Below are 21,310 nucleotides of genomic sequence, written 5' to 3'. Positions count from 1 at the left end.
AGCAGGAAAGTACATCAGAATATGGAGATTCATTTAAGGTCCACTTGGCTACCCTCTGTGCCACAATCCCTGCCCAATGACAGCCTCCAGGGAGAAAGTATGTCTGGATAAATCTCTTGGACATTTGGAGGCATGTTACTATGGTCTTCTGCAGGAAGACAGGGGAGCATAGAAGCTGTGAGCATGGACTGCCAAAATCACAGCACCTGGGTTCATCCTGGACCCAGCCTCATGTCTGTTGCCTGACCTGGGGCAAGTGACTTAACCTCCCTGTTCCTCAACGCCCCCACCCCCCACTGTTGATGAGATTGATACATATATTGAGATAGTTTGTAACAAGTGCACAATAAAATATTAGCTTTCATCAAATCAGTCTTTCTTTTGCGTGGTGACACTGTCTTTCCCAGTCCCTCTCCAGTGTTAAGGACAGGTCGAACTTCCCCCACTGGGTGGTCAGTAAATGTAGATGACCTTGGCACTAACTGACACCAACATACTACTATTTCCTCCACTTCTTAAAGAATCTACTTCCCCCTCTAGCTGTCACCCTATTTATTTACTCTTCATAACTCAAATCAAAAGAGTTATCTATACTTACCTTCTACAATTTCTCTCGTTCTGCCATCTTTTTAAACTTTTATTAGGGAAGTGTCAAACCTACATTTTTGCCAATCTTCTACCCCCAACATTTCCACTGCAATATTTTAATACATACCCAGAATTAATATCATTTCACCCAGAATGTATCTCTAACAGCAAAGAACTTTAAAAATATATAGGGACCTCCCTGGTGGCCCAGGCGGTTGAGTGCTGCACTGTGAAGCTGTCCGCAGCCTCTGCAGCACGGGTTCGATCCCTACCAGCCGGCGAGAATCCCATATGGTTCAGCAGACCTCTCCTGTCTCGCCCGCTGCTCCCCTCAGCAGTGTATTTCAGTAGATCTGCCTGTTCTGCTCCCCGCTCTGTCTCTGGTGAATTCTCTCACCCTCCCGCACATCTGGCCTGTACCCCAGTTCTTGTATAAATAAATAAATCTTTAAAAAATAAAAATATATAATAACAGTATTACCATTCCACCCAACTAAGTTAACAATAATGCTCCAAAATCAGCTAATACCTCATCTGTGCTTGATTTTCCCTGATTGCCTTAAAAATGTCTTTTTACAGTTGTTGATCTGAATCAGGACCTAATCAAGGTTTACACATTATATTTGGATGCTTTGTCACTAAGTCTCTTTTCCTTTCTCTCTTAAACCCACACTAATCAAGTTTCCACCCCATTTTTAAAACAATGTCTTTCAAGGTCACCAATGACCTCCATGTTGCTGAAACCAACGGACAAGGCTCATCCTCACCCCACCCCACCATCTGCCTCTCTGAACCTGCCCTCTTCTGGAAATGGCTCTCTGCTGTTTAACACACTGTGTCTCTGGCCTTTCTCCCCCCTCTCAGACTGCTGCTTCTCAGATCCCGGCCCTGCCTTGTGACACTGTGAGCTCAAGATGCCACCCTGCCTCTCTGTAGTCTTTCTCACTCCTCGGTGTTGTCATCAAGGCTTTCAAAGTCATCCCAAATGTATATCGCTAGTTTGTTCCAACCGCCCACCCCTCCGTCTCCATTTGAATGTCTAACAGGCATCTCGAATGTGACCTACCCGCAGCCCCCATGTCCACCCCACCACCAGGTTTTCCCATCTCGTTTTTCCAATGCCTTGCCCACCACTGAGCTCCACCTCAAATTCTCTTTCTTCCTCACCCCACATTAGTGTCTCAGGAAGTGTCAGGTCTGATGACATCTCACCACTTTGGCTGCCACTGTCCCAGTCCAAGTTGCTGTCCTCTCTGACCTGGACTCTGCAATCACCTGCTACCTGATCTCCCTCCTGGCTTGCTTACTCCAACCCAGTCTCAAGCCAGCAGCCCATTCTCTGCTCAAAACCATCAGTGGTTCTTAGATTTTCTTAAAGACCAAACTCTTCACGATGGAGTCCGAGGCCCTTGCGCTGCTTCTCTGCAAACACATGGGTGTTCTGGCAGGAAGAGTCTTTGCTTTGTGAACTACCCTGCACGATCCCACTCCGGGAGTTTGACAAAGCTTTTCCGCTGAACCACTGAGACAATGAAAATGTCCTCACACATTTGCAAACACTGGCGGAGGTGGAAACCCAAGTTGAGAATCTCTTACAAGCTCTGCTGCATCCCCCGAAACCCCTACACTCTCCACCCTCCGGCCCCCAACACCACACCAATGTCTCTGATTCCCCCTTAGACCACTCTCTCTACAGCCTCTGCTCCTGACCTACTTGAACACCAGGCAGGTCCAGGGATGGGCCTTTCTGCTGGCCATTGCCTCTGCCAAGAATCTGCTCCCCCAGACTTCCCAGAACTCCCTTCTCTAGGCTGCTCATCTTCTCAGCAAGGTCTTCCCAGGGCACCCTACTTGAAAACGTAAGTCCCTTTACTGCCAGGCTCCCCTCCTTGTTTTATTTTTCTCCGGAGTACTCATCCCATCAGATCTATGATCTGTTTCAGTTGTTAATCTTGTTTATTGTTAGCCTTAAGCTTCATGAAGGGACTTGGGGGGAGAGTTGCTCACTGTTGCACCCCCGGAAGAGTAACGGGCACGCGGTAGACAATAAATACTTGTTAAGTGAAAGAAGGAATACAGATGTCATGGATGTATACTTCGCAGAGAAGAAAACAAGCATTTGGAAGTCACAGGAATAGAGAATTCATTTCACTCTTAGCAGAGTCTGGAGGACGATGAGCCTGGGGTGGGAAGTAGGCGAGGGGCTATGAGATCCTCCGTTTCTCTCTCAAATCAGTTCAGAAAGACTTCCTGAAGGAGGTAAGATTTTAGCACCCACCTTAACACCCCCCATGCTGAGGACTACAGAAAACAGAGGGAACTCCAGGAAAAAAAAAAAAAAGCCAAGCTAGAAGAGTGGTGAAGAGTTTTCAGGTTGGGAAGCAGTCCCACTGAATGTCATTTCTACTGCAGTTTACCCAGTCAGCAGCTGGAGGCCCAAGTTCAAATGCAGCCCCTCCATAATGTAAGAAGAACCCCCAAATTCAGAGTCATAAAATGGAATACTTTGCAGCTTTTAAAAAGAATGAGACAGCTCTTTCTACACGGAATACAGAAAGCCCATCAAAATAGATTATGATGGGGGAAAAAAAGCAAAGAGCAGAGAGGATATAGTATACTGAAATCCGTGTAAGAAAGAAATATATGTAAATGTATACAGAAGATCCTGGAAGGCTACATGAGAACTTACTAAAAGGACTTGCTGTCAAAGAGGGACTGGGAGTCCTGTCCTGAGCCTTCTGGAAGACAGAGGAAGATAACTTTATCTTCAAAAGGCAGTTTCCTGCCCACTGCTTGCCAGAGTCCAAAATAGCAGCAACCACTATATTTTGAATGCTCGCTGCTCAACAGGCATTGGACTCTCCTGGCACTTATGGGCATTACCGTGGAATTTCCGTCCTTGAACCCTCTGAGTACTGCTTGTACTCCCATTTTACAGAGGAGAAAACTAAGGCTGTCGAAGCCCAGGATCACAGGACCGAGGCAGGATTCCAACCCAGGGCCACACGAACTGTTCTGCTTCATCAGTCGCCGGCTCTAAATCCGAATTCTAAGATTATGTGATTCTCGAAAACACAAATTTAACTACGGGAGGCTACGCTAGGGCTGGGATTCCTCTGCAGAGGCATCTTGAGCGCAAGGAGAGCCAGAAGGATGCTGCGTGGAAGCGGGACTCCCTCGCGTCCACCCGCCGACCCCTCCCAGCCGCCGGCCTTCCCCCCTCCCCGAGGCCGGGCCAGGCGCGCCCGCCCAGCCCCGGGGGTGCGCGCCCAGGCGGCGGCGGGGCTCCCGGTCTGCCGCGGGGAGGGGGGCCGTCGCCGGGGCGGGGTCGGTGGGGGCGGCAGCCGGAGCCGCTGCGCCCGGCGGTGACGCAGCTCGGCACCCCCTCCTGTCCCCCCCGGCTCCCGGGGCGCGCGGGCGGAGGCGGCGCGCCGGGCGGGGGCCGCTCCCAGACGCCGTGGGCGGGCGGCGGGGCGCGCGCCGGGCCGAGCCGGAGAGGCCGCGGGGGCGGGGAGACCGCGGGACGCAGCCGGGCTCGAGAGACCCGCCGGGGCGCGCGGAGAGGGGCCGGGCGCGGCGGGAGACAGGCCCGCCGCGGGGAAGGCGGGGCGCGGGGCGGGGGCGTCGCTGTCCCCCAGCCCCCGCCGGGGCGCCTGGGGCCTGGCGGGGCCTGAGCGCACGGGGGCGGCGCGGGGCGGGACGCACCCCCAGGCTGAGCGTCCCGGACGCGTGACTCAGCGGCCCCTGGCCGCGCGGGGGGCGCGGGGGCGCGTGCGCGCAGGGCGGCGGGGGCGCGCGACTTCCCTGCGCTGGGGTCCCCGCCCCCGCGGGGAGCGCGGCGCTCGGCGCCGGGAGGGGCGCGTGGGCCGGGAGATTCCAGCCTGCTCGTCAGCGCCCCGCCAGCCCGCCCACACCGCCGGAGCCGGGCTCGGCGCTCCCGCCCCTCGGAGAAGCCCCCGGGGGAGCGCGGCCCGGGGAGGACGGGCTTTCCCCAGGCTGGCGGGCGAGTTCGGGGCTAGGGAGGGAGGGGGCTTTCTCAGGGGGGCGCAGGGAAGGAGCAGGCTGGAGCCTGAGCTCTGGCCACCGGCTGCTCCTGCTTGGACGTGGGAATATCCGGAGGGAGCCCGGTGAAATTCCTGGCGTGCTTAGAGGTGGGAGCCCCTGCAGAATTTCCTTCCGCCCTTCCGACCAGGCAGCCAAGGCTGCCATCCTTGGGGCTCACGGAAGCCACCCTTTTTTCCTGGGAGTGAATTCAGTTTCCCTCTGTCCCCATCCTGAGCTCCCTGCCCAAGGCCTTTATGCTTTGGAAGTCATTCTTCACCTCCAAGCTGAGTCCTCCCTGCTGCAACAACCTCTTAAGAGCTCTGCTTTGCCACAGACTGGTGAGCTGGGGGGGAGGGGGCGAAGAGACCAAAAAATGTCTGCATTGAACGTCAAAGGGACGTCAAGCCCCAGAGAGGAAGTTTGCTCCACGCTTACTGCGCTCGAGGTCTGTGAGTTTGGGCACGACAGTCAGAACTCAAGGAAGGATGCTTCGAGTGCTACCCAACCCTGTGCCTTTACCTGCCGCTGGAATTCCCCTGGCCTTCCCTGGTGGGTTTTTAGGAGTTAAGAAGCACCGAGGATGTCAAAGGTACTCAATGGGCCGCTTGGGACGCATCCAGGGCTTCTCACTGTAAGGCCAGGCTGTGCACAGGAGACACCGAAATTAGACACGAGCCAAGAGATTCCCAGCCACTTTGTAAAGTCTTTGTTGCTGTTGCTGTTTTAAAATAATCATTGTGTTGAATTGATGAGCCGAATGAAAATTGTGGTAGATTGGAAACATTTATCAAGGAAAAAACGTGGAATGCCTTGCCTCTCTGCCTGGGGTGGGGAGCGCGTTTCTGATTGGAGGCAGGGAGATGGCTGGCTCAAACTGACCCATTCAAAGCCCTAGGAGTCTCATGGTGCCAGGGCCAGGCCACAGCTCTGCCAAGACAGGTGCAGGGGAAATCACACTGCTGTTTTCCACATGGCACACTGCTGTCGGGTAACTGAGCTTCCAAAGGACATCTCGGTAGTCTACATGTCCACCCCTGCACCTGCCATACTCCAGGCTGCCTTCCCAGGAGCTCACATCCTCCAGAGACTCGTGCCCTTCAAGTTGAGACAGACAAAGGAATACAGGACAGGTAAGAAGCCACTGTAGATTCACCCCGTTTTACAGAAGGGAATACCCAGTGTGACAGATCAGGGTATCACAGGGAAGCAGTAAGAAGGCTATGAGGCCTACACATCTTTTGGGTGATGTGGTTGTTATCCATCTTCCCCAGCCACAAGCACTAATACACACACCCCTACACAGCCATGCCCACTCCGTCCCACAGACACACCCCCAGCTTACACACAGCCACTCACCTTCCCATCCATGTCCTAACATTTTCCTGAGCAGAGCCAACACTGCCTGTTGGAGGAACAGGAGCAAGAGGCCTGGAGCCTGGGGCTGGCTCATGTTGCATCTCAGAGGTCAGATGATGACCCCAGAACCCAGCTCTCTCTCTCTTCATCTCTTTCTACCCAGAAATACAGGACCACGAGTCAGGCTTCCTTTCCCTCCCATCCTCCCAGATCCATTGCCCATTTGTAGTGTGACATGCTGACAAAGCTGCACACATGTGTGCTTGCACGTATGCATCTGTGTGAGAGATGAAATGCTCATGGTTTATTCTTAATGCAACTTCCTAGGAGGAGGACTGGACTGGCCACAGGCTGGGGCAGAGACCAAGAAGGGCTCTCCTGGTTCATGGGTAGGACTTGGGTGGGGGTGGGGGGTTCTGTCACTGGGAGTAACACGCTTGTCCTTATTTCCCAATTGGCCTTAAGAGCTGAGCCTCTGATCTACCTTTTCACATGTGTTCAGCTACTTACACTGCTGTTGGCCCTAAGTTCTTCATCAGGGGTCTTTCTCCAGCTGAGATCTTCCTCAACCCTGACACCATCCTCTCCCCTCCCTGCACTCAGTTATCAGTGCCTGTGCCCTATATGCATCCGAAGAGTGTATTCATTCATTCAACCAGTATTGATCAGATACCTGCTCGATGTTGAGCTAGCCTCTCCTCCCCCATCCTCTTCAGCCTCATGGGGCAGCAACCTCCACTGCCTGCTATCCCTTCCTGCCCACACATCTGTCCCATAGCAAACCTCCACAGGGTGGTATGGATTTTTGCCATCCAAAAAATTATTTTAAGATCCTAGAAAGACTCAATAGAGCCAACACCAGGATGCTCCTCAAATTCCTGCCTTATGATTTTGCACATGAAGCTCATTGGGAAAGTGTCCCTTCTGCAGCCCAGACCATTCCTTTTCCAGACAAGCGGACATGGGAGAGCCCTGGGTCCCTCCCCTTTGCTTACCAGGCCCAGGCAAGGCAATGCCAATTCCCTGCCAAATACAGCAGCGATAAGGATCATTTAGGCTCCCAGCTGCCTCCCTCATGAGCCTTTCAGCATCTGTGAGCCTCTTTCCCTGGCCTTAGTCATGACTTCTTCCTCCCTTATGAAACTTACTCTTAGCAACTGCTCAAATAAACTCTTTCATGCTGAAGTGTAAAAGACTGATAAAGATAAAAGTGTTGTTTTGTCCTGCCCCAGGAGCATTTACATTTTAACAAGGGAAATAACAGTGAACTAACCAAATGAATCTGTAGTAGTGGAGTTGCTGACACAGACAAGACATTCTGGAAGGCAGACAATCCCCCCCAGGCCCTCTAAACCTTGTAACTAATGGCAAGGTTGGCCCTGCCTATCCACGGAGCATTCCTGAACAGCTCTTCTGGTCTATCCCTGGAAACTGTCAAGAACACTAGTTTTAGTTCTGCCACTAATTAGTTTGGAAGCTCCTGTGACTTTCCTCTCAGGCCTCAGTTTCCTCATTTGCCAAATGAGAAGTTTGGACCAAATGACCTTATAGGAATTTTCCAACTCTGACATTTTTTTGCGACTCTTCAGGGGCCTGGAGGGAACCCTGGTTCCAGCTCCTAAAGCCCCCAGCCCCTGAAGCTATGGTCTAGAGATAGTGTCCTGATGGCAGCACAGAGCGTGGGCAGGGACTTAGGCCTGCACGCCCTCTGTCCACAGCAGTCGGCTGTCCACCAGGGAGAAGAGGTACCACTCGGCACGCAGACTGGTCTTGCAGAGTTACATAACCCTCCCGGTTGGGATATTGCAAACAAAGAGCAATAGCAAAGCAGCTCTTCCTGCCCTCCCCCGTCTCTGCAGAGACAGAAGAGGCTTTACCTATGGTGGCCTCAAGCCATAAGTACCTCCTTCGGAGAGAATTTTAGAGCCCACCATCTTTTTTTGCCTTTTGTTTTGTTTTCCCTAGAAGACGCTTCCTCTAAGAAAACCATTACGAGAAGAAACTCCAGCCCTTTAGGCTTCCCCAGAGAAAATAGATTCCTCCCCCAGCTGCACCCCACTCCCCAGCCATCCCCAAAATACCCAAATAACACACCAGGCCTCTCCTTTCCTCTAACCCTCTCTGTTGTTTTTTGCAGCTTTCTGGTCTCAGAGTCCTACAAAGAACAAGTCTCCCTTCTATCCCGGGGATGCAAGGATTTGGAGAAATGGATTCAGGTTTCATTCCTGAGAAGAGGTGGCGTTCTCCTGGTTCAGACTCATTCCCCACACCCTCCACCTTTGTCCTTGACAAGCATACTGGACGAGACTATAGTTTCCCCATCACGGGGAAGGTCATCTTATCAGTGTGGGGCGTTGGATAACTCAGATCTCTTCCATGTCCTTAAGAGAAGTGCAAATAATCTTGAAACGCAACAGAAGAGGTTCAAGTTGAGCTTCAGGAAGCATTTCCCAGCTGTTAGGTTAGTGATCCCACATCACTAAGGAAGGTGGGTTTGTCCTGCCTGGCTACACAGGTAAGCTCCACATTCATGTGTCTGGAATAACTGGAGGGCACAGGCCCAGAAGTAGAGGGTAGATGAGGAGAGGACACATGGGGCGAGGTGGCCTGGGAGAGCAGAGAGCCCCAGCGCCTGGATTCTACTCTCTCGCTGTGATCAGACTGAATGAGCCTTGAGCCCTGGTTTCTGTAACTGTAAAAATACTCCAGTGTATTGAGCACTTACTACGTGCCCAGAGCAAATGGTACTGTCTAATTTTTAAACTTTATAAGCCTTTTAAAGCAGATAACTATTTTTTGTTTTATACATGAAAACACAGAGGCTGAAAGAAGGCAAGTTGCAAATATCAGGTCTCTTAGCTGGAAGGCGGTAGAGCAGGATTTAGACTCAGGTATTCCTGCCTCCAAAGCCCAGGGTCTTAACCACCTAGATCTTAAAACTTCCATAATTTTACGGTTTCATTAAGTTCTTTTCAGTCTGAAAATATAATTTCTTCCTCGCTCTACTCCTGATCCTTTGTTGTTGCTGCTGTCAGTGCCCTCGTTGCCTAAAATGGAGAGGGTCACCCCTTTTTTCTGTGAAAACAAGGACCTCTTTGCAGCCTGTGTGGGAACCTGCACTTTGTGCATTTTTCTGGAAGCAGAGGAGGAAGGAGCTGCAGTGGCCCAAGCCTTGGAAATCCTGCCAGGCAGCTTTGCCTTTGGGGGCCTGCCAGGTACAATGACAGTGCCCCCCAAACCTCTTACTATGAACCCCCTTTACTAAGCTGCTGCTGCTCTGTGTCCAGGGCCACTGAAATTATGTTTGAGCCCCAGCAAAAAAAAAATGTTCAGGACCCCAGCAAGGGCAGTCTGTCTGGAAATCATTACATGGGATTTAAATTCAGGATCCAAGTCTCTTTCCAGACCCTGTTAATCCAACTGTTAATCCTAGCTGCCCCTCAGCCTCCCTTTTATTCCCTCTCACCAGACCAGATCCCCCTGCCTGTCTTCATAAGTGACCTTTGCAACTCAGGCTGCAGAGATATTTGCTGAATCAGCAGGACCAACTGCTGCTCCTCTTGCTTGGTTTCAGGCCAGTGGGGCGCTGTGCCAGGATGCCTCTGTGAGGCCCTGTGGTATTAGCTGTGTGGTGCTGGGAAGGGTTGGGCAGATAGAGGGAGAAAGAGGGTGCAGCAAGGTGCGGGACCGGTGAGGAGGAGGGAGCCCACCTAGGTTTCCCAGAGGCCAGGGGTGACTTGTTCCTCTTGAACTGTGTTACTCTTGGATGAAAGGGAGGAAAGATCAGTGGTCTGGACCCTCAGAAAGGTGGAGAACAGCAAGTGTGTACAAGTGTGCCAACTCTGTGCTAGCCATGGGCCAGTCCTAGCCTGCCTCCTCCAGGCAGACCCCCCTGACTCAGCAGCAGCAGAGGCATCTACTTCCATCAGCATCTTCAACAACTCCGCTCAGAAGCACCTTCAGCAATCTTCTGGCCATCCCGGCACTAGTCAGTTTGAGACCACAGAGCTCAAATGATGGCTCACGATGTATGTCATGCGTAAAGGGTAGGAGCAGAGGGAGAGGAATGAAAGCAGAGGATAAAAGGAAGGAAATATGGCAGACAAGATGTTTGAGGGAGAGGGAAGGAAAAGGGGAAAGAAGGAAGATAGTGAGGAAGAAGAGTATAAAAGAAAGACAAAGGGAGGAGGAAAAGAGGACAGGACAGAAGCTGCTGGTCATTCCGACGTCATAGTCCCTGTGAGGTGGGCGTTGCACGTAGGAACTGAATTTGAATTAGAATGCAAGAATTTTACCCAGTCTCCAGTAATCATCTGCCCCTGCACTCGGGGACATGGACATGCCCTGGGAACCATGGGTTCCAGATGCCCGGCCTGGTGTATGGGTGACATTGCTCAAGCAGAGAAACTGTGGTCACTTCGAAGCCACTAGCTTTGGGGAGGGTCATGTGCTTTCATGGTAGGAGGAGACTTTGCCCAGGTCAGGCGGAGGCGCTGGCTCCAGCCAGGAGAGGGATAATCAATTCTGTAGATGCTGTGAGCCTTGATTGAAAAAATAAAGAGGAGGAAGCTACGATTGCTGCTTTCATTAAGAGGCAAAAGCAGTGGGGGCTGGAGCTTAGCAAGAGCCAGGAAGCCTGCAGAGAAAGAATTTTAACCCCTCGAGTGTCTTTCTGCCATGGTATCTCTGCACTCACCCGCCCCCACATCTCTCTCAGCACTCACCCACCCCCACACAGTCACTTCCTTGGCCTGACCTCCAAGGCCACCACCTTCACATCTTCCTGGGTTGAAAGGAGGGAGAGAGGCAAAACTGCATATTAATGCAGATCAGATGGCAATTAAACAATCCATTATTTCCCAGTTCTGGGTTCCCCAGGGCTCCTGCCTCTGGTTTTGGGTAGGAAGAGAGTTCCGGGAAAAAGAGGCAAACTGTGTAGTGAAAAAATGCACGTAATACAGTGCCTGACTCCAGTAATCCTCACCCACCCATCAGCAACCTCACTAAGGCCATATACTCACTATAACAAGACCAGCGACGGAAAAGCAAGGCATGAGAATAGATTTACATTGAAATGATGATCTGAAGACCCCTCTCCCATCTCTTCCTCCTAATTCAGCAGACCCAGTAGAGAACTAATTCTCTAAGGAGCACCCCAGTAGGAACACCACAGAGAGGCCTGCTGGCTCAGCTCTTCCCTGATCTCACCCTAGGTATGGAGATCTCCCCCTGCCTGCTGGCTGCATCTAGCCCTGCACCATTGGGAGCCACAAGCAGAGGACGACAAACAAACAAAATGGGCATCACGACTCATGAGCAGGTGGGGCCAAATATGTGGTCAATAAAGATGACCCCTTCCTAAGGGGGGAATTTGGGTTGAAGTTAAGCAAAACTTGAGGGAGTGATGGTTGGTCCAAAAGGCACCAAAGGCATTCAGCCTGTCAGGCTGTCCATAATTTCCCATCTAAAGGGAGGGAGAGTTGCAGGGAGGAGGTGAGGTATGCATGCCCATGCTCCCTAAGTCTCTGAGTACCCAGGCTTGGGAAACCGGGGGAAAGCTTGAAGATTTGGAGAAAGGAGCTACTGGTGGTATTAACCTCTTAGAACCTGGTACAGCTCCTGAGTGGAAGATGTCCAGCAACTTCCACTTTCCTCCACTGTCCTGATGTTTTCATATTTTTATTCTGCTTTTTGGGGAAGCTAAAGCAGGCCAAGGGAAAAGGGAAAATAAGGATACCATGTCATAGTAGATAGGAATCCAGGTGGTTCTTAAATCCCTGGATTTCCAGCAAGAGGCATCTGGGTAGGAATATTTGGGTTCTTTAAGCTACTTTGGGGGGGCATAGCAAAGTCATTACCCAAGAAAAATGAATTGTCCTCAACCCTGAAGGAATTCCTCCACTGAGGGAGTGCAGTGGAAGATAAGGAAGACTCCAAAGGACTTGAGAAGGGAAGTCAGGTGAAGAACCACAATTAACAGGAAGCTGTGGCTGCCTCCAGGGAAATGGAATAGTTCTTTTCCCCTTATTTGGAGGGAAAGCCGCATGATATCTTGGAATAATGTTGCAATCTGCTGATGTATGGGCATTGAGGGAAACTGACTTTCTACTTTTTTGGGCTAGATATGGAGATGGAAGGAAAACCATGAAACTGAAGGAAGGACAAATGGACACCAAGGAAGCTGGGGGTGGGGTGGGGTAGGGAACTACATCTTTGTGGGACTCGAATGAAGTGCATTAGGTCTGCCAAGTCAGGTCATCCTAGATCTTCACCCCCAAGACCTCATGCTTCTGGTTGAATCTACCCTGTGAGTTAACATGTCTTGACCCAGCTTCTCTAATTCGACAGTAGATGTGAGGACAAAATTCTAAGGAATACGTTGAATCATCACAAGTATTCCCAGATCTAAAGCACTTCGAAACTGAACGAAGACGATATTCTTGGCTCTTCTTTCTCCTCCTCTCCCCACCTCACTCAACTCTTTCAGCATCACTGTTGTCAGGGCTAGGTGCTGACTAGGTATTGATTCCTCTTGAGACATTATTCCTTGCAGTTTCCCCATCACCTGTCTAATCAGAGGAAGGAAGCTGACGTGGTTCCAGCCTTCCCAGGACAGAGGAGAGAATATTGCAGTCCCCTTTCATCCCTTCCTCCCATGATCCTAGTTCATGGATCTCGGGAGTAAATAGCTTGAGGTACTAGAGTCCCTCACTGGGGTTAATTTACACATTTCTCTCTGGACCCAACGTGAGATCCCTGTTATCACCAAATAACCAAGAGGAAGCAAGATTTGCAGTCACCAGCCATAAGCAAGAATTACATCCAAATACCAACTCCGTTTGCCAACTGTCTTCTCTCATCATTGTTCTCTTTCCATGATTACCAACCACTCTGCACATAAATCTTCTTTGAGTCAGAGGGGAAAGCTCTAACAAGACTGAATTCATATGCTGCAACTGATTCTTCCATTGACTTGGGGGGGTTGTTTCCTCACACCCCTTAGGCTCTGTGGGATTTCAGAAGAAAGGTGCCCCCCCCCAAGCCAGAGCAGAATAAGCATCCCCACATGAGCCACTCCTGCCTTTGACTCCCACTGCAGCCGATAAAAAGCCATGTCCTTCCTCTGGAAACTGCTTCCTCCCACCTTTCATCCCTCTCTATCTCCAGCCCCCCATTATCACACCACTATCTCCTTCTCCCCTGCCTCTTGAGCTCCCTTAGACCCCAAGTGTGCTCTTCCCGGTCCCTCGCTCTTCTAAAGCTCTTTACAAGCCTCTTTGGCATGCCTCTGTCTTTTTCATAGCTCACTTTCTATTCAAATAATTTTACTATCCAAACTCCCTTCCAAATTCTTCCTAACTTAAAAAATAATCTTCAACTGTTCTCTTTCCCTCAGTTTTACCTCCATCCCAACTTCTTCCCAATCTTGTCCCTTTAAAAACCCTCCAGTTCCCAATATCCCCAATCACTTAAAACCCATTTCTTTCCTTCTTTGCCCCCAGCGATGGTCTGGATACTCCCTACTGCTGCAACATCCCTCAAACCCTCTCAAACACAGAGATCATTTCCCCCAAGCTCCTTGACACTGAAGTGAAGGGGTGAGAAGATAATAGAAGGGGGGAACCCCCTCCCAATATCTTCTCACCCCTTCACTTCATGTTACCCTCGAAAAATCAGATTCTTAAGTGCGCCCGAATTTCCCTCGTCCACCCCTCACACCCATTTGCTCCCTTTTCTCCCGCCCCGGTCCCCATCCCTTCTTCCCTACTCACTCGGGTCTCCTGCTCAGGACGCCCTTGCCCAGGGCAGCGGGGGATTTGTGCTGAAGGAGGGGTCCAGCGGCAGCGCAACAACTCGGGGGACGCTCCTTCTCCTTGTCGGCGACGGCCCCGGGCACCACCGGGTGCTGGTGGGGCGACGGGGGTGCGTGAGCCCTGCCGCTGGGGCCCGGCTGGGGCTGCGCCAGGAGCTGTCCGTGGTGCTGAATCTGTGGCGGCTCCGGCGCGGGCTGTGGCGCGGCGGGCGAGAGCTGTCCGTGGTTCTGGAGCGGTTCCTGGGCCCCGGCGGCGGCGGGAGTGGGGGTTGCCGGTGTCGCCGGCAGCCGGGCTGGCGACGGGGGGACCAGTCCAGGCGGAGGCTGGGCTTGCAGCAGCTGCTGGTGTTCCCACAGGCTGCGGTTCTCGGCGCTTAGCTCGTCCAGCCGCCGCTCCAGTTCGTCGATGCGCTGGCGCTGGGTGTGGATGAGGCTCTGCTGGTTCTGCACGATGGCCGTGAGCTCCTTGAGGTAGAGCACGGCACGCACCGGGTTCTCCAGCAGGCTCTCCATGCCGCCCGCCACCGCCTGCGCTCTGCCTGCGCCTCGGCAGGCGGCGGGGAGCGCGAGGGCGCGCAGGAGCCGAGCAGCCCCAGCGATCCGCTCGCCTTCCTCTCCGGCCGGCCCAGCCTCCTTCCCCGCCGCCGGCGCCGCGTCACCGCCACACAGACATTCACACACGCACTGAGAGGCGGGACCGCGGCGCCAGTGCCCACCCACCTGCCATCCCACCTCTAGGCTTCGTGAGGAGTCTCAGCTTCCTGCAGGGCAGAGAGCAGAGGTGGGAGGCCAGGGAGAGGGAGGCAGAGAAGCAGAATAAACGAAAGGGAACCGGGCTGGTAAGATCTATGTGTGAAAGGGACAGCGGGAGAAACGCAAACAGCGCTCCCGAGGACGTGCGGTGGGACCGCAGGAGGAGAAGCGCTTAAGGAAAGCGGAAAAGAGGCAGAGGCAGAGAGACCAAAGGAAGCAGAAAAAGGAAAGACGGGGGCTAAGGGAGAGAGAAATGTATTTTAGAGGAAGTCATGCGACTCTGAGCATCACGAATTCTTTCTCCTGTGTCCAGCCACCCCAGAAGTTGGGCGTCCGGGTTAAAGACCTGAGGAGAAGATACACAATTATGCTAGGGCAGTCCCTGGACCACAAGGAAAATAGGACTAACCATAAACACTAGAAGACGTCTAGTCCTGTTTGTTCTTCCAGCCAGCAGGAAACTTCCGGTAGGAAGGCTGTTTACGCTGGTTTTCCCCTGAGAATGAGACCTGAGGACAGTCTTGGCCCTTTCGTAGGAACACAAACTAAGTAAACCAGGTGCTCTGTGTCACAGGCTAATACTTCCAGAAACTTCTGAAGAGAACATTCTGTTTAACATTTATGAAATTCATACTGTTCCCAGACACTGGGCTGGTTAGTGGTAAGATAAAGATGATTAGGAGGGAATTTTGTGGTTAAGTAGGTGGAATGGGTAATAAATATTTAATTTCAGTATATGATGGTGGTCGTCAGTGATAAGATAGAAATATGCCAGCGTTCTTCTACACAACAAAGCAAAAATGGATAACTGTAAATCAGAGACATCCTGCAGGGGAGGAGGAGGGAGAGAGATCAGAGGGAGGGAGGGAGGAGCAGAGGGGACTGAGGTGATGGTGCACGGGTGCGTTGGGGAAGGAAACTCTATGGGGACTACACCTGAGTGGGTGGGGGAAGCAAATATTGTTTAAAAATGAACAATGGGGCCTCCCTAGTGGCGCAAGGGGTTAAGCACTGCACTACAAAGCAATCCGCAGCCTCTGCAGCATGAGTTCGATCCCCGGGCAGCCAGGGGGATCCCTGGCCAGCCAGCAACCCACATGGTGAAGCGGACCTTTCCTGTCTTGCCTGCTGCTCCCCTCAGCAGTGTATTTTAGTCAGTCTGCCTGTTCTGTTCCCCACTCTGTCTCTGGTGAATCCTCTCACCCCCTGCATCTCTGGCCTGTACCCTAGCTCTTGTATGCATATATAAATAAATCTTTTTTTTTTTAATTTTTTTTTATTTATAGAGGCATGTTTTATTTATTTATTTGTTTGTTTGTTTGTTTTGTTTATACATGCACTGGGTACAGTCAGAAGCGCGGGAGGGTGAGAGAATTCACCAGAGCCAGAGCGGGGAGCAGAGCAGGCAGAAGGACCGAAGTACACTGCTGAGGGGAGCAGCGGGCGGCAGGAGAGGTCTGCACACCATGTGGGACCCTCCTCCGGTGGCAGGGGAGCAGCCGGGGATCGAACCGGCGCCGCAGAGGCCGCGGGCAGCTTCGCAACCCAGCGCTCAACCGCTGCGCCACCGGGGAGGCCCAATAAATCTTTTTTTAAAATGAACAATGATGTACAAAATAAAAAAACATATAAAAAATGGAAAAACCCTAAAAAAAGACTTAAGAATTAAAAAAAAAGGAATATGCCAGAGTTCTATAGGAGCCCAAAAGTTCTGGCATTTGGGAAGGCATCTTGGCGTAACACTTGAGTTGGGAAGAGTTTTCCAGAAAGGGGGAACGGAGGTGTGAATCAGCTTGAACTGAACCAGTCATTAATTTCTACAATAAATATGTACATGACACCTTCTAAATCCTAAATAATGTACTAGGAATTAGCATATTTAGTTATAGTTCCTATAATTGAGGAGATTACCAATCTAGTAGATGTGGCTTGCATATGAATGACTAAAATACAAGGCAAGATTTCTGGACAAGCTCTTCAAGTCAGTGCCTTAAGAGTTTGGGGGAGGGAGAGGTTGTGTTTGACTACGGTGATCTAATAAGGTCGGAGGGAGGTGTTATTCAGTCTGGGCCATGAAGGATGGAAGGATTTAAATAGGTCCAACAGTGGGGCAGAAGATGGGGAAGATACATCACACAGCAGGAAAAGACTAAGGAATGCAAAGAATCTGGCAAAAAAATGACCCTATCCTTTTACAAAAATGGGACAGGAAGGAGATTGGGCTGTGAGTGCTCTTAGCCTGTCTGTTTTTCTACCGTCCCATTCTGCACACAGGTGGTCCATCATGCTCCCTATCCACCTGCTGTTGTGTCCCCAGGATGCCATATGCCCTGTGAGTTGGGCAAGTCAAGCCCATTTGGTGCCAGATTTGAATGACCTTATGGGAAGCAGTCCGTGTTCTGCAAATAGAGTGGTTTCTCTGCTATTGTAGCATGTTTTTATTTTGTTTTTCTCCCATTTACTTCCCTAGCAAGCTTCCTTTTGTCAAGAATGAGTGAAGGAAGCTTGTCCACAGCTGAGCCAACAGTTGGGAGAACAGAATCACCCAAGAGGATATTTGGGTAGTGATCATGTTCCAGCTAGATAATGGAGGTCGGGATAGAACAAGGGTACACAAAAACTCAAACACTTTTATGAATTTTCTTTGCTTGCCTAGTTGATTTGTTGTCCCAGAGTTGGGTACTCTAGAAATCAATACTATTTCTGTAAGTGAAATAGCCTCCAGCAGCGTAATTATCCATGGAATTTCTTTTTCTGTGCCCCACATAAGTCCTGCTATGTTAGAATCACCAGGAATAAGACCCAAGCATTTTCTTTTTTTTTAATAACTTTTTTTAAAGATTTATTTATTCATGCATACAAGAACCGGGGTACAGGCCAGATGCGCAGGAGGGTGAGAGGATTCACCTTCTAGAGGGGACTGAGGTGATGGTGCACGGGTGCGTTGGGGAAGGAAACTATGGGGACTACACCTGAGTGGGTGGGGGAAGCAAATATTGTTTAAAAATGAACAATGGGGCCTCCCTAGTGGCCAGAGACAGAGTGGGTAACGGAACAGGCGGATTCACTGAAATACACTGCTGAGGGGAAGCAGCAGGCGAGACTGGAGAGGTCTGCCACTCCATATGGGATTCTCCCCGGGTGACCAGGATCGAACCGGCATTGCAGAGGCTGCAGACAGCTTTACAGTGCTGCGTTCAACTGTTGTACCACCAGGGGAGGCCCCCAAGCATTTTCATTTTAAAACTGCTTTCTTTCACTAAAAATGCAATTTTATTGCATGCACTAATATGCACTCACTTTGAGTGCACAGTTAGAGGAATTTTGGCCAATAGATACATCCCTGTGGTAAAAATTTCTATTGCTACATAAAGTAATCGCATGCCCCTCTGTAGCTCAGTGGGTGACTGAGGTTGAGGATGAAAGCACCACAGATCTGATTTCTGCCAAAATTAGTTTTGCCTGTTCTAGAGTTTCATAAAAATGGTAATCACAAAGCACATACTCCTTTGTGTCTTTCTTTTTTGTTCAGCATAATGCTTTTGAGGTACATCCATTCTGTAATAGGTGTTGTAGGGTAAATGAAGATGATTAGGCTTTTATACCATTGGCCTCTGTGGCTATCACCTGCGGCCTTGATCTCATTAAAAGGTGCATGAGTGTGGGGCACAGGTACCTAATTATGGACCCCTGAGAGTGAGTGTGTGCGCATGTGCAAGTGTGCACACCTGTGCCTAGGATGGACGGGCTATAAGGGCGGTGTTATTTAGAGACCACCATGGCAGATAAGGGAGGGCTATGAGAGGGAGACCGTGAGAGAACCAGAGAAAGCCCAGGAGAAAAAAAAGAGCATATATCGATTCATATGGGGCCCAAGTCCTCTCCCTGCTGGCTTGTTTCCCCTGTGTACTATTAAAAAAAATCTATGGGGATGATGCCAAGGGCTCCAAGATTCTCTCTCTCTCTTTTTTAAGATTGATTTATTTATGCATACAAGAGATGGGGTGTAGGCATGAAAGGATTCACCAGAGACAGAGTGGGGAACAGAACAGGTGGATTGACTGAAATACACAGCTGAGGGGAGACAGGAGAGGTCTGCTGCGCCATGTGGGTCAGTTCCCTGGCTGGGGATCTAATGCCTGCTGCAGTAGCTGCGGATTGCTTCATTGTGCTGACACTTAATCCCTTGCACCACCAGGGAGGCCCCGCCAAGATTCTCACTTAAGCTGCCTGAACGAAGGTGAAACTACCCAGCCTGGGATGTTTGCAAAACAGGTACCAATAGTTTGTTCCTTTGAGTGGCATTCTATGGTATGCATGTACCGTGATTTATTCATTGTTAATGGCTATTTTAGTTGTTTTCAGGGTTTGGTTCTTATGAACAAATCTGCTATGCTCGTTAATGGATAATTCTTTGTGTGGGCATCCATTTTTGTATGTTTTATTCTTATGTTTTCGTGGACATCTGTTGTCATATGTTTTATCAGGAGTAAAAATCTAGCATTGGAATTGCTGAGTCATATCTAAGAATCTGTTTAACTTAGTAAGAAACTACCCAATTGTTTTCCAAAGCAGTTTTACAGTTTTTGATTTTTCACCAGGAATATGTGAGAGTTTCAGGAGTTTCAAATTCTTCTAACACTTTCAGCCTTTTTTGATTTTTATCACTTTAAATGAAGAGTAGTAGTATATTAAAATGGTTTTAATAAGTATTGCCGTGGTGACTTATGCTGTTGAGCCTCTTCTTGTGTGTTTATTAACCATTTTTGTATCTTCTTTAGATGGTGTTTCTATTTAATTGTCTTACTGAGTTGTAAGCGTTCTCTATATATTCTGGAAAGCAGTCTTGGTCAGATGTATGTATTGCATATGTAAAATTGCAAATATTTTCTCCAGTCATTTGTCTTCATTTTCTTACCATTGTCTTTTGAAGAACAAAGGCTTTTTTATATTGATGAAAAAAAATACCATTTTTTTCTTTTATCATTCAATCTTTTTGTGTCTTATCTAAAAACTCTTTGCTGATCCCAAAAGCATATTCGTCTATGTTTTCTTCTAGAAATTTTATCATTTTTACATTTATTTTTAGGTCTATGATCCATTTTGGGTTAATTTTTGTGTTTCATACAAAGAGTCAATGTTCATTTCTTCCGTAAATATGTGACAGATTTCAACATTAAAGGCTTCTCAGCCTATGGGCCTCCCCGGTGGCGCAGCGGTTGAGCACTGGGTTGTGAAGCTGCCCGCAGCCTCTGCAATGCCAGTTCGATCCCCGGCTGCTCCCCGGCCACTGGAGGAGGGTCCCACATGGCGCGCAGAACTCTCCTGCCACCCGCTGCTCCCCTCAGCAGTGTACTTGGGTCCTTCTGCCTGCTCTGTTCCCCGCTCTGGCTCTGGTGAATTCTCTCACCCTCCCGCGCTTCTGACTGTGCCCAGTGCTTGTATAAATAAATAAATAAATCTTAAAAAAATTAAAAAAAAAAAGGCTTCTCAGCCTAGAGGTGTCTCTGTGGGAAGATTTTTTTTAAAGATTTATTTATTTATGCATACAAGAGCTGGGGTACAGGCCAGAGATGCAGGAAGCAAGAGGATCCATCAGAGACAGAGTGGGAAACAGAACAGGCAGATTGACTGAAATACACTGCTGAGGGGAGTAGTGGGCGAGACAGGAGAGGTCTGTTGCGCCATGTGGGTTACTCCCTGGCCAGCTGGGGATCGAACTCATGCTGCAGAGGTTAAGGGATTGCTTCATAATGCAGTGCTTAATCCCTTGTGCCACCAGGGAGGCCCATCTGTGGGAAGATTTTTTTTTTTTCTTTTATTTATTTATTTATTTATTTTTTTAATAGAGGCATGCTTTATTTGTTTGCTGGTTTGTTTGTTTGTTTGTTTTTTTTATACATGCACTGGGTACAGTCAGAAGCGCGGGAGGGTGAGAGGATTCACCAGAGCCAGAGCGGGGAGCAGAGCAGGCAGAAGGACCGAAGTACACTGCTGAGGGGAGCAGCAGGTGGCAGGAGAGATCTGCGCGCCATGTGGGACCCTCCTCTGGTGGCCGGGGAGCAGCCGGGGATCGAACCGGCGCCGCAGAGGCCGCGCGCAGTTTCGCAACTCAGCGCTCAACCGCTGCGCCACGGGGGAGGCCCTGTGGGAAGATTTTTAACCAAAAATTAAGAAGATATTTACTTCTTAAGTAGATATAGGGCTAATCAAATATTTTATTTATATGTGTCTCCATTTTGTTAACTGTGTCTTTGAAAGGCAGAATGACTTCCTAAAGATATTTATGTCTTAATCCCAAAATCTGTGAATGTGTCACCTTAAGTGGCAAAAGGGTCTTTTTTTCTGTGATGATGTTATCCTGGATTATCTGTATGGTCCAATGTAAACACAAGAGTCTTTATAAGAGGGAAACAGTAGTGTCAGAGAGCAGATGTGATAACAGAAGCAGAGATCAGAGTGAGGAACGGCTGTCTAGGAGTCAGAAACCAAGGAATACAGGTAGCCTGGAAAAGCTGGAAAAGGGATAGCAAGATTCTCCTCCGGCACTTCCAGAAGAAATACAATCTTGCCAAGACCTTGAATTTAGCCAGGTGAAACCCATTCTGGACTTCTGACCATAGAACAGTAAGATAATCATTTGCATGGTTTGAAGTCACTGTTAACAGCAGTGGTAGGAACTGAGTAAGTGCAAGAAAACATGCATTTTGTCTAAGCTGTCAAACTTACTGAACTGAAGCTCTTTATAATATTTCC

The 21,310-nt window shown here is 49.8% G+C and overlaps 1 protein-coding gene across 3 annotated transcripts in view; it reads right to left on the bottom strand.

The window, feature by feature from the left end:
* Positions 1-14,328, bottom strand: part of IQSEC3 (IQ motif and Sec7 domain ArfGEF 3) — a gene marked incomplete at its 5' end in the record, with an annotated part of 85,455 nt that extends 71,127 nt beyond the window's left edge. For 2 of the 3 annotated variants that reach the window (XM_084255148.1, XM_084255149.1), the window contains one exon: positions 13,761-14,314. In XM_084255148.1, coding sequence (XP_084111274.1) covers positions 13,761-14,314 — 554 coding nt within the window. Of the gene's footprint in view, positions 1-13,760 lie in introns of all 3 variants that reach the window. The other variant, XM_084255150.1, reaches the window with a different exon arrangement.
* Between the last annotated feature and the right edge of the window lie 6,982 nt (positions 14,329-21,310).

The sequence above is a fragment of the Talpa europaea genome, assembly GCF_964194135.1.
Source record: "Talpa europaea genome assembly, chromosome: 15".
NCBI lineage: Eukaryota > Metazoa > Chordata > Mammalia > Eulipotyphla > Talpidae > Talpa > Talpa europaea.
The sequence above is the reverse complement of the archived record's forward strand: the minus strand, read 5'-3'. Positions and strand labels throughout refer to the sequence as shown.